At 43.5% G+C, this 12955-nt stretch overlaps 1 protein-coding gene across 3 annotated transcripts in view; it reads left to right on the forward strand.

The window, feature by feature from the left end:
* si:dkey-220k22.1 (multiple epidermal growth factor-like domains protein 9) overlaps nt 1-12955 on the forward strand; it is an 83865-nt gene that overhangs the window by 5654 nt on the left and 65256 nt on the right. For all 3 annotated transcript variants that reach the window (XM_014142628.2, XM_014142636.2, XM_014142645.2), the window contains one exon: nt 3532-3733. In XM_014142628.2, coding sequence (XP_013998103.1) covers nt 3532-3733 — 202 coding nt within the window. The remainder of the gene's footprint in view (nt 1-3531; nt 3734-12955) is intronic.

The raw sequence follows: 12955 nt of genomic DNA on the forward strand, positions 1-12955 counted from the left end.
TCGAGATGCAAGACAAATTCCCGAATACAGTAAGACCAGTAAAGTGACCTAAACCACACTGAGCTGGATTGGAGATTCTCTGCTCTGTCTGTAAGGGTCACGTGATGTAAGCTGTGAGGGGGATCATGAAAGTGTCGGGCAATGCAAGGTGACAGTGGCACAGCAAACTCCGGGGGTCAGCGGCTCTGCTGCCAGGAGCGGGGACATGTCTCTCACTCTCTGACTGCTCAAGCTGGTTGCGTAACTCCTGTCAAATTCTATTGGAATGTAGAACCACTGGTCAAAGAGTACTTTGCACAACAAAGCCCATGTTTCTTTTGATCAGGGGCACAAGGAAACACTTTGAGAGGAACCAGGCTTTGGAGTGTGGGAGGCACAGTTAGTTCTGACCTCTTTCTCCTTTGTCCTATTCATGCAGTTAATCTCTTACGTAACACTGGGAAGCCACCAGGCCTCGTCATGGACGTTCCCAGGCCTCCACCTGAACTGCCAGCCTACTGCTTCAGTGACCGCTGTGCTGTCCCTGGATGTACTAATGTACATACCATGCTCTATCTAAAGATCACTGCTGAATGGGGAACTTGATATGTTTCATGTAAAAATGGGTGGTAGTGTCCACATCCTCCAATGCCAGAGCCTCAAGCACATTGGACATTGTACTCCCACTTTCACCCTAACCAGACCTTGTTATGACATGCATATCTGAATTAGGCCCACAGAATTATACCTATGGAGGAGCAGCTTCTATGGAGGAACTGTGAATGTCTTTGAACTTCAGTGCTGGCTTAGCTAACGTTGGACCAGAGCTAGCTAACGCTGGACCAGAGCTAGCTGACGCTGGACCAGAGCTAGCTGACGCTGGACCAGAGCTAGCTGACGCTGGACCAGAGCTAGCTGACGCTGGACCAGAGCTAGCTAACGCTGGACCAGAGCTAGCTAACGCTGGACCAGAGCTAGCTGACGCTGGACCAGAGCTAGCTGACGCTGGACCAGAGCTAGCCCTTGACTATGACTCTCAGTTCCATTACATTATACTTAATGCTGCCTAGAGTTTTCCAGACCTAGACCAGATCTAGCTAACAAGCTTGTGTGCACAGTGGCACCAGAATTAAAATAAAAACACATCTTTTTGTAGATAAATCCAATGTGAAATGTGTTAACTATAGTATCCTTAACTAGCATTGAAAAAGTGAATCTATTCTAATTAAAAATCTCTCCCTAATTTCTTAATCATGTTTGTAACGTCAGTAGCTACAGCAGACTATGCTTGGGAAGGAAGGGCAGACACTGGAATATGTTTCTGGCTGACAAATGAGGGCTTTGCATAGGCGCTTTGTGGGATTGGAAAAAAAGGCCTGGAATGTAAAAGAACGTTATTAACTGGTTCCTTTACTTTTAAAATAACTTGTGTTCCGGAACAGTATAGATCTGTTCTGCTTCTGTTCCTCAATTTTTATTTTACGGTTTTCAGTTATGTTCCCTGAAACGGTTTAAACCCCTGCTTTGGAGGTCTTTATAGGTCCCTCCCTGTTGTGGTTGTTTGCAGAGTGAAAGAGCCTTGTGTTCAACATTATATAATGATAATCACACTCTGCTACAAAGAGCAGGATACCCCTTTCACATTTTGTATAGAACTCCAAACCCATCCTTTATCATTGTCCTCCTGACAAAGCCATGCCGTTGACAGGAGGAGAAAGTGCTTATGTACAGTCAGTCAAGGGTCCTGTATCTACCACCATCGGGACGATTGAGCAGTCCGAGGCAATGAGGGGAAAAGGTGCACGCTGGTAGATTTTTACATTGTGTAATCTTCTCTGTGGCAACAAGGTCACCTCTGATAGAGGCTCCTGTTTCCCCAGCCGAACAGTGCTGTTAGCTGGTGCTAGATATCTGCTTGATGCATCTCTATTTTTCTCACTGCGTCGCCGGGCCATGTTCGCTGCTGACTGACGTAATTGTTTAACAATTGCAGAATAACTGCAGTCCATGACATCCTTTGTGTCTTGCTATTCATTCAGTTGATTATGTAATAATGAATGCAGCTAACCATTCATCATGTCGCCAGAGAGGGAGAAGCAAAAGATGACTGTTCTTGAATGCCTTTGATGTGCAGAAAGCAGCAAGTTGTGTCCATAAAGTACTTTCAATGTGTTCCATTTAAGAACTCAGTTTTCATAGAAAATCAGAATTTGAAAAATCTATTGTTTTAATCCAATTTAAAAGGGGTTGATACTTTTGTAAGCCTGTTGGTGTGATGAAGGTGGGTTCAAGTAACGTGTCACCGATATGTCCACCTGTGATGTGCAAATATGATGCCTGTGGTCACTTTCAGTTAGCAGTCTTTTTAATGGACTTATCCACATGCCATGGTCACTCCATTCATTCCACCTGGATCTGGATCACTTCATACACAATTTTCACGCTGAATCACTCACTCACTATATTACATTCATAATGATAGTAGAACGACACACTTGCAGACAATGGTAGCACGCAGCGTGCTCACAAAGACACCGAGGATGAAAGAGTTGAATAGAGATTGCAGCAAACGCAACATTTTACCCATGTACCTTGTAACACAATGGGCAATAGACCTATAGTCCCCTCACAGAGAGAGTGAGTGTCTCCCAGGACACACGACTGTTCTCCCAGTGTGTTTTTCTTCCCTCACTGAGCAGTTATTCTCTCCTTTCCCTGTACTGCAGTGTTAAATATATACTAGGGCTATCCTCTCACCAAAGTACCTTCCTCCAGGACATCGTTTGTTTGTGTTCTCTGCAGTTGCTATTTTCCCCACTGAGTCTAAAGAAAGGCAAAGCCTCTGGAAACTTCCAGGCTTCCATGACATTTTGTTTTATACAGAAAGTAATTGGCTAGAGTGAGGGGGAGAATAAGTCTCAAAGCTCGCTACCAAATTGCCTCTGATCTTCTCTGTCCAGGCATCTGCAAGTCAGTCTCGTTAAGCATCACGCAGATCCCATGGCTAATGAAATATGCTCTTGTCTTCTGCGGAGCGGGTGAAAAATGATATCTGCTCGACACAACCCAGCACATCAAGGTCGTCCGGCTCTAGTGCAGAGATAATGATCGACCAGGCTCTTCTGAAGGAGATCTTTGAAATACAGGCCTTTTTAAATATTTAAACAGGATGTTAATGAGATGAACCTCAATTTGATATGTATCTTGGCAGAGATTTACCTTGGCTTCTCAATTAGGATTCTTCATAAGAGATACTGGGAATTACCTGATTAGGATATTGAAAGTTTGCATAGTTTCTTTGTACAGTATGTGACACACGACACGTAGCCTACATGTGATGTGACAATTTTTACAAATGATCCCTGCTGGGATTGAACCCACGACCTTAGCGTTGTTGGCGCCACGCTCTTACCAACTGAGCCACTTCAGCAGTGTCTTAAAGCTCTTGGTTGGTTGAGGGCAGAAAATGAATGTCGCACAAACACTAGAGCACCTTTATGTGATATCAACAGTAACCTCATCTGAATAACCCACTACCTGTTCTGTCCCCAGCTGAGTTCCTGTGTAACTGTAGCAGCGAGGGATCTCTGGATCTGGACCACTGCAACCGCAGCACAGGGCAGTGTGTCTGCCTGTTGGGCTACATGGGACTGCAGTGTGCTGACTGCCAGGAGGCCCACTTCAACAACGGCACCACCGGCTGCATCCCCTGCAGCTGCGACTCCTATGGTGCTCTCGGACCCCTCTGCGACAGGTGAGACTTTTCATTAATGTGTGCGTTAATAGTGTTTACCAGGTATTCCAGACAAAAGGCAAAATGTATTCCATAGCAGTGTCTTCATGGTTTACAATTGATTGCCAATGTAGTGGAGGTATCTATGGGTAAGACGTTAGGTTAGCGTGTGAAAGTTCCCCAGTTGGACCAGACCAGCAGTCTGGTCTCATGGGACAACGCTTTAGATGTTTTTACAGGTATGATAACTAAAAGGTGTGTCATCTGACATCACATTGTCTGCAGTACTATTGTCTTTCGTGTGCTCCTGCTCTACCTGTTAGACTGGTGACTCACTCACCTGAACCCAGGGTTGTGTTCTTTAGGGCACACATCTGAAAACATTTTTGCATCGGAAAACGGATTTGAGTGTTTCTTTATTGAACGTGTCCAGGTAGTCCCTCCCTGTTTCAGTCTGTTTTCTTTCATTTGGTGCTTTATGAACTCCAAGGAAGAGGTGTCAACCCCAAGACATTCCCTGGTAAAATAGAGGTTAAATAAGTGCAATGACGTCACTGCAAAGTCACAACGAGGCAGGGAGTTCCGTCTCTGTCTATTCACTTGTATGAGAAAATACTCCCTCGAGAATGTCCAAAGTTTTCTGTGCATTAGAGTGCAGTAATTGTGTCCCCCTGGGGCTGTTGTCCTCTGCTTGGTTTCAACTGTCATTTTTCACCTGAAAGGCAGAAGACGCTGTGTAATTTTCAGAATAACTCTAATTTCTCTTTAAGTCTGACACAATGGTTGATATTTTGGGAGTTTCAGTTTGACTTGCCTGGCTCTTATAGAAGGTTTTGTTTAAAGTCTATGCTTGTAGGGGTTGTTGTTTATCCGACTTGGTATTGACACTGGGGAAACTGTGTACAGCGTAACTACTGAGGACTCTGAAGCTGTAATTAGAGCGTAACACACCCCACCATTTTAGTGGGGCCGTGAAGAGAAGATCAGCAGTCTGGATGAATGAATGGTGTTCCAGTTCCATTCACTGCTTATAGAATCTCTGGCTACCGCACAATTCCTAACATTCCTTTAATCACATCCCTTTAGTATTATCCCTGGGATCACTATTACAATCATAACCAATTCCACACAGTTTCCTGAGTCTTTATACCCTCTTACAAACATTGTCTTTTTGTGGTTGGTGTGTGTGTGTGTGTGTGTGTGTGTGTGTGTGTGTGTGTGTGTGTGTGTGTGTGTGTGTGTGTGTGTGTGTGTGTGTGTGTGTGTGTGTGTGTGTGTGTGTGTGTGTGTGTGTGTGTGTGTGTGTGTGTGTGTGTGTGTGTGTGTGTGTGTGTGTGTGTCGGGTTGGGGTGACATACCATTCCTACATACAGTAAATGCCTAAGTGTGTATTTCAGAGGGAGAGCATGCAATGGATGTGTGCATTCTATACATTGATACTATAGCATAATAACAGATGCTGTTCAAGCCCATGACCATACACTCTTTCAATGTTTTTGTTTATCTCTTTAGAGTAGCTGTTTCATATGTCTTCAGTTCTTGTCCCTTACTACCCCCATTGCTGATGGACTGTGTATGATGCATTGTCATGTGACACTTCTCTCCCAGGTTAATGTAGCATGAAATGAAGACCTGGTTAATGTAGACATGAAAGACTTAAGCAATAAGGTGCGAGGAGATGTGGTATATGGCCAATATGCCACGTCTAAGGGTTGTTCTTAGGCACTTAGTCGTGTTATATTGGCCTCGTAACGTAATTTAGAGCAGTAAAAATATATGTTTTGTCATATCCGTGGTATACAGTCTGATATACTACGGCTGTCAGCCAATCACAGTTCAGGGCTCGAACCACCCAGTTTATAATAAAGCTTGAATCCCTGGTCTATGACTTACTGACAGGCATCTTTACGGATCTATCAGTAAAATAGTGCAATATCGAGTTTGTTTGGAAAGAGTGGCCATCAGCGGCAGACATCAATCCCCCTGCTGTGCTTTCAGTGACCTTCTCCCGCTGTTATATTTATAAATGCCAGCGCATTTGTCAGCGTTTTTGCGCTGCCTATTTTGTCTCTATGGATTGTGGACAGATTGTGAGTTCATCTCCTGAGGATGTTCTAGGATTCCTGCCCAAATGCAACCGCAGGATCAAAAAATCCCTCAGTGCAGGTGAAACAAACACACACACACACAGTAGCATATCCTTTTCCCTGCCCAAGCAATCTCAGGTTCTATCTCAAGGCCTGTGAAGAATGGGTTATGAGGTTGTCACTTTCGGAAGATGCCACTGTAGTCATGATTGGAAAAATCAATGATGGCAGGAAAGTTCAGGATTCAGTCATTCCCCGCCAAAGAAAACAGCAAGTCCCTGTGTAGCAACAGCAACTCAGAAGTAAACCGTTTTCATAACCTTGCTGTTGTGCCAAAGTGAAAAGAAAAATTCTCAGTTTTCCTCAGCGGTGGACAAAGTTGGGAAACTGTTGAAATTGGTACTCTCCTACATTCCTGGCTGACCCGCCTGCACGGTAAAGGAATGTCGATGAGACCAGAGAGTGGCTGAGCTGCACAGAACCTCACTATACCACAGAACCTCACTATACCACAGAACCTCAGTATACCACAGAACCTCACTATACCACAGAGTGGAACAGTGACTGGCAACAGATTGACAGCCAAAGTGGGAAGGCAGTCAGCAGTATGTTATATAAGTACAGTGCAAGTCAAGACCCCAAAAGTCAAGGCTCAACCTTTGTGACACAGAGAATGGAAAAATATGTAGACAAAGTTCAAACATGAGCCTGCATCGTATTGTATCTGTATGCACCGATCAGCTGCCTCATAACACTATCGCTATGCCCCCAGCGAGCGACTGTGTTCACTCCAGTACTACTGTACTCTCTGGACCTTTCAATGTCGACCACCCCCATACCCTGTCTCGGTTTCCCAGGAGATCCCTCCCTGACACACTCGCACTCTCTGTTGCTTTTGTCTATTGGCTTATCAACATATTTTTGTTGTACTAGGTAAACTGGAGAAGAGTGTCTGCAAAAATTACTATAGCGTTTATGGGGAAGTATTCCTGCTGTCCTGAAATGGTTCCTCTTTACAGTTCTGGCTTTTTTTCACTGCAACTGAGAACTTCTCCATCCAGCCCCAAGATGGGGGCAAGATGGAACCATCTCTAGGGACTTCAGATTAGCCAACAACCATAGTGGTTGGGGTTCATAGGGCCCCATAAAATCCTTTTAAATTTCTTCCCAAATTCCATTTTCTCCGTTTTTATTATTTACAGTTTTTTTTATTTTATGTATATATTCTTTTGCTCACTAAATCATGCTTTTTAAAGTGGTCACATCCAATTTAATTGTTTTTCTAAGTCCACAACAATGCTTAAACCACATCTGGGGACCACTTTTGGAAAAATATTTAGAATTTGGGGTCTTGTTACCCTTTAATTCCAGTCTGCACCGAGCAAGAGGCTGTTGGTTAGTGGTGTTTTTGTAGTGCACATATGATGGTAGAGTTAGCAAAACAAATATCCATTGGATTGATATCTTTCTGCCAGGTAGGCATAGGCTACTTTGTAGTTAACATTTTAATTGAGAAGGTTTTTGGGAAAGCCTTTCCATCTACCAGAAGATTTTTCATTAGCATCATCACTAACGGCTACACGAACTGGTAGCTGCTCCATGCACCACACATACAGGTGGAATTCTCATTGCCTCTTCAGTAAGTTACAGGAAATACGAATTACTGACGCGTTCTGTTCATGTCTTATGATAAACCTGGGCAAACTATTTCATTTTCAATATATTTAGTTGATTCCCTATTAAGTTCGATACATTTTTTAAATATTGCTGAATTCCGTTTGCATTCTCCGTATCTCGGATTTTGTAGGGCCCTAGCCTCGGGAAAGGAGTTGGAGGATATTTCTGTTTTTCAACCAGGCAATAGGGTAGTAGGGATGAAAAAGTGCCGTGGCATTTGTCTGGATACTGTGTACTGTCTGCAACCCTTCCTCTATCTATCTGCAGTGGGAAAAGGCGGGCTTGGAAGCCCGACTCCTGATATACTGAGCTCATTGACATGGAATGGGTATGACCTTGGTTTGACAGAGCCAATAGAAATGGAACACCTGAAACCCGGGACAACTGCTGCAACATTCATAAAGACTAATCAACCTACAGTTGAAGTCGGAAGTTTACATACACTTAGGTTGGAGTCATTAAAACTTATTTTTCAACCACTCCACAAATGTCTTGTTAACAAACTATAGTTTTGGAAAGTCAGTTAGGACATCTACTTTGTGCATGACACAAGTCATTTTTCCAACAATTGTTTACAGACAGATTATTTCACTTATAATTCACTGTATCACAATTCCAGTGGGTCAGAAGTTTACATGCACTAAGTTGACTGTGCCTTTAAACAGCTTGGAAATTCCAGAAAATGATGTAATGGCTTTAGAAGCTTCTGATAGGCTAATTGACATAATTTGAGTCAATTGGAGGTGTACCTGTGGATGTATTTCAAGACCTACCTTCAAACTCAGTGCCTCTTGGCTTGACATCATGGGAAAATCAAAAGAAATCAGCCAAGACCTCACAAAAAAATCGTAGACCTCCACAAGTCTTGTTCATTCTTGGGAGCAATTTCAAAATGCCTGAAGGTACCACGTTCATCTGTACAAACAATAGTACGCAAGTATAAACACCATGTGACCACACAGCCATCATACCGCTCAGGAAGGAGACGCGTTCTGTCTCCTAGAGATGTACGTACTTTGGTGCGAAAAGTGCAAATCAATCCCAGAACAACAGCAAAAAGGACCTTGTGAAGATGCTGGCGGAAACAGGTACAAACATATCTATATCCACAGTAAAACAAGTCCTATATCGACATAACCTGAAAGGCCGCTCAGCAAGGAAGAAGCCACTGCTCCAAAACCGCCATAAAAAAGCCAGACTACGGTTTGCAACTGCAGATGGGGACACAGATCGTACTTTCTGGAGAAATGTCCTCTGGTCTGATGAAATAGAACTCTTTGGCCATAATGACCATCGTTATGTTTGGAGGAAAGATTGGGAGGCTTGCAAGCCGAAGAACACCATCCCAACCATGAAGCATGGGGGTGGCAGCATCATGTGGGAGTGTTTTGCTGCAGGAAGGACTGGTGCACTTCACAAAATAGATGGCGTCATGAGGAGGAAAAATTATGTGGATATATTGAAGCAACATCTCAAGACATCAGTCAGGAAGTTAAAGCTTGGATGCAAATGGGTCTTCCAAATGGACAATGACCCCAAGCCTACTTCCAAAGTTGTGGTAAAATGGCTTAAGGACAACAAAGTCAAGGTATTGGAGTGGCCATCACAAAGCCCTGACCTCAATCCTATAGAAAATTAGTGGGCAGATCTGAAAAAGTGTGTGCTAGCAAGGATAACCTGAGGAATGGGCCAAAATTCACCCAACTTATTGTGGGAAGCTTGTGGAAGGCTACCCAAAATGTTTGACACAATTTAAAGGCAATGCTACCAACTACTAATTGAGTGTATGTAAACTTCTGACCCACTGGGAATGTGATGAAAGAAATACAATAATAAAATCATTCTCTCTACTATTATTCTGACATTTCACATTCTTAAAATAAAGTGGTGATCCTAACTGACCTAAGACAGGGAATTTTTACTAGGATTAAATGTCAGGAATTGTGAAACTGAGTTTAAATGTATTTGGCTAAGGTGTATGTAAACTTCCGACTTCAACTGTATATAAACAGACACTCACACAATCATGCATAAACACCCTCCCTCCCTCCCTCTCTCACACACCTGCGCACACACACACACCTGCGCGCACACACACACCTGCACGCACACACGCATGCCTGCACACCACACACACATGCACAGGCCTGCACACACACGCACGCACATGCCAGCACACACGCAGCAATTTATCTGAATGAGATGCACAATTATCTCCTATCATTCAAATCCATCTTTATCTGGTTGTAAATCAAGTAACCTTTTGACAGTTTGTTAATGGAACGTTGGTTACCCTGTCAAAGCCACTTTATTAATATACTCTGGGCCAAGAACGCAGGAGGGAATACATCCCCCCTTTTAACTTTATAAACCCCCTCAAACAAATTGAAAAAATATTGATAACGACTCTTGAGGAAGATGTTATTTGGCTGGATGCAGTGGCTGGTGCTCTTGAGTTAACTCTCTGAGGGAGTTAGGAGCAGGAAGCTCTCTCTGTTCATTAGAGATGCCTACCCCAGAGTGTGGTGACACATAATGGAAATGTGAGAGGTTGCTTAGCAACTGCAGCGTGGATGGAACCCCCCACCCCCCCAACAATCCCCCTCCCCAGTAAAGTGTTAATGTGACAAGCGGATGAGGAAATTTGTCCACGGAAGCAAGAAAGTGGGAAGGACGGTGAAGGAGGAGGGGTATGGGGGTTGCAGTAGACCACCATCTGTGAGCCAAAGCCCACTGTCTCTGAATTGGGGGAGAGAGAGTGAAAGTGTGTGTGTGTGTGTGTGTGTGTGTGTGTGTGTGTGTGTGTGTGTGTGTGTGTGTGTGTGTGTGTGTGTGTGTGTTGGGGGTGGGGTTCGAACACCACCAGAGTCAATCAGAAATAGGTCATTGAACAATCGGTTAATGCATATGGCTTTGCATTGAGCACAGTGGGCAGTATTGCAGTACATTTACAAAGGCCTCAGCGCAAATACCACCATAGTATGTTGGCATGTAACATATGCACTGAACATAAATATAAATGCAACATGTCAAGTGTTGGTCCTATGTTTCACAAAAATATTATTTCTCTCAAATTTTGTGCACAAATTTGTTTACATCCTCGAGGGAGCGTGCAATTGGCATGCTGACTGCAGGGATGTCCACCAGAGCTGTTGCCAGAGAATTAAATTTCTCTACCATAAGCCACCTTCGACGTCGTTTTAGAGAATTTGGCAGCCCGTCCAACCGGCCTTACAACCGCAGACCACTTGTAAACACGCCAGACCAAGGACCTCCACATCCGGCTTCTTCACCTATGGGATTGTCAGGGGTGGGTGCTGAGGAGTATTTCTGTCTGTAATAAATATTCTGATTGACTGGGCCCGGCACCCAGAGGGTGGGCCTCGCTCCTAAGTGGGTGGGTCTATGCCCTCCCAGGCCCCTGCCCAGTCATGTGGAGTCTATAGATTAGGGCCTAATGAATTTACTTCAATTGACTGATTTCCTTATATGAACTGTAACTCAGCAAAGTCTTTGAAATTGTTGCATGTTGCGTTTTTATATTTTGTTCAGTATAATATGCCAATTAAACTCTTGTTAGAAGTTCCATCCCCCATTGGATGTCTGAGGTTGTTGACCCCTACATTAAAGCATAGCTAGACTGTGTTTAGTGTCTTGCACCCCGTGCACATATTTAGTCTGGGTATCTCATTCTGAGCAGTAGGTCAGATTGTGAGAACACCACAAGCAGACACACAGCCAAGCTACTTATAGCCCCCTCCCACACACACAATTGGCCTTTCCTCCACGTATGCGGTTCATGTGGCGGGCTGACTGGCAGCTAGGCAAGCATGCATGCTTCCCTGACCCACATTAGTTTGTCTCAGTACATGTTTCCAGAAGTGGGAGGGTCTGTGGGAAGAGAGATGGGGAATATGGCTGTGATGGAACGTTGAACAACAATGACTGAAACTGTGGCACTAGTCCTTTTTATTAATGGTGCCCAATCAGCTGAATTGAATTGAATTTAGCTGCTGTCATCTTTGGGTGTAGCTGTCATTTGTCCTTTTTAGGAAAGCTCAAATGTTTGTTTGCTTGTCATCATCTAGTTTTGCATTAGAGGAAAGTATTAGCCTGTGTAGGTGAATTGCTGCATCGTCATTAAAGGCGTCCACATTAGAGGTCGACCGATTTAATCGGAATGGCCGATTTAATTAGGGCCGATTTTCACGTTTTCATAACAATCGGAAATCTGTATTTAACTAGGCAAGTCAGTTAACACATTCTTATTTTCAATGATGGCCTAGAAAAAGTGGGTTAAATGCCTTGTTCAGGGGCAGAACAACAGATTTGTACCTTGTCAGCTCTGGGATTCAATCTTGCAACCTTATGGTTAACTAGTCCAATGCTCTAACCACCTGCTTTACATTGCACTCCACGAGGAGCCTGCCTGTTACGCGAATGCAGTAAGAAGCCAAGGTAAGTTTCTAGCTAGCATTAAACTTATCTTATAAAAAACAATCAATCAATCAATCATAATCACTAGTTAACTACACACGGTTGATGATATTAATAGTTTATCTAGCCTGTCCTGCGTTGCATATAATCGCTTAGGTACACGTTGCTCCAACCATAAACATCAATGCCTTTCTTAAAATCAATACACAGAAGTATATATTTTTAAACCTGCATATTTAGCTAAAAGAAATCCAGGTTAGCAGACAATATTAACCAGGTGAAATTGTGTCATTTTGCGTTCATTGCACGCAGTCAGGGTATATGCAACAGTTTGGGCCGCTTGCTCGTTGCGAACTAATTTTCCAGAATTTTACGTAATTATGACATAACATTGAAGGTTGGGCAATGTAACAGGAATATTTAGACTTAGGGATGCCACCCATACGAAACGGTTCCGTATTTCACTGACAGGAAAAAAGTTTTGTTTTCGAGATGATAGTTTCCGGATTCGACCATATTAATGACCTAAGGCTCATATTTCTGTGTGTTATTATGTTATAATTAAGTCTATGATTTGATAGAGCAGTCTGACTGAGCGATGGTAGGCGGCAGCAGGCTCATAAGCATTCATTCAAACTGCCCTTCGCAATGCATTGCGCTGTTTATGACTTCAAGCCTGTCAACTCCCAAGATTAGGCTGGTGTAACCGATGTGAAATGGCTAGCTAATTAGCCGGGTGCACGCTAATAGCGTTTCAAACGTCACTCGCTCTGAGACTTGGAGTAGTTTTTTCCCCTTGCTCTGCATGGGTAACGCTGCTTCGAGGGTGGCTGTTGTCGATGTGTTCCTGGTTCGAGCCCAGGTAGGAGCGAGGAGAGGGACGGAAGCTATACTGTTACACTGGCAATACTAAAGTACCTATAAGAACATCCAATAGTCAAAGGTATATGAAATACAAATCGTATAGAGAGAAATAGTCCGATAATTCCTATAATAACTACAACCTAAAACATCTTACCTGGGAATATTGAAGACTCATGTT

Source organism: Salmo salar, chromosome ssa01, assembly GCF_905237065.1.
Source record: "Salmo salar chromosome ssa01, Ssal_v3.1, whole genome shotgun sequence".
In the NCBI taxonomy this organism is placed as follows: Eukaryota; Metazoa; Chordata; class Actinopteri; order Salmoniformes; family Salmonidae; genus Salmo; species Salmo salar.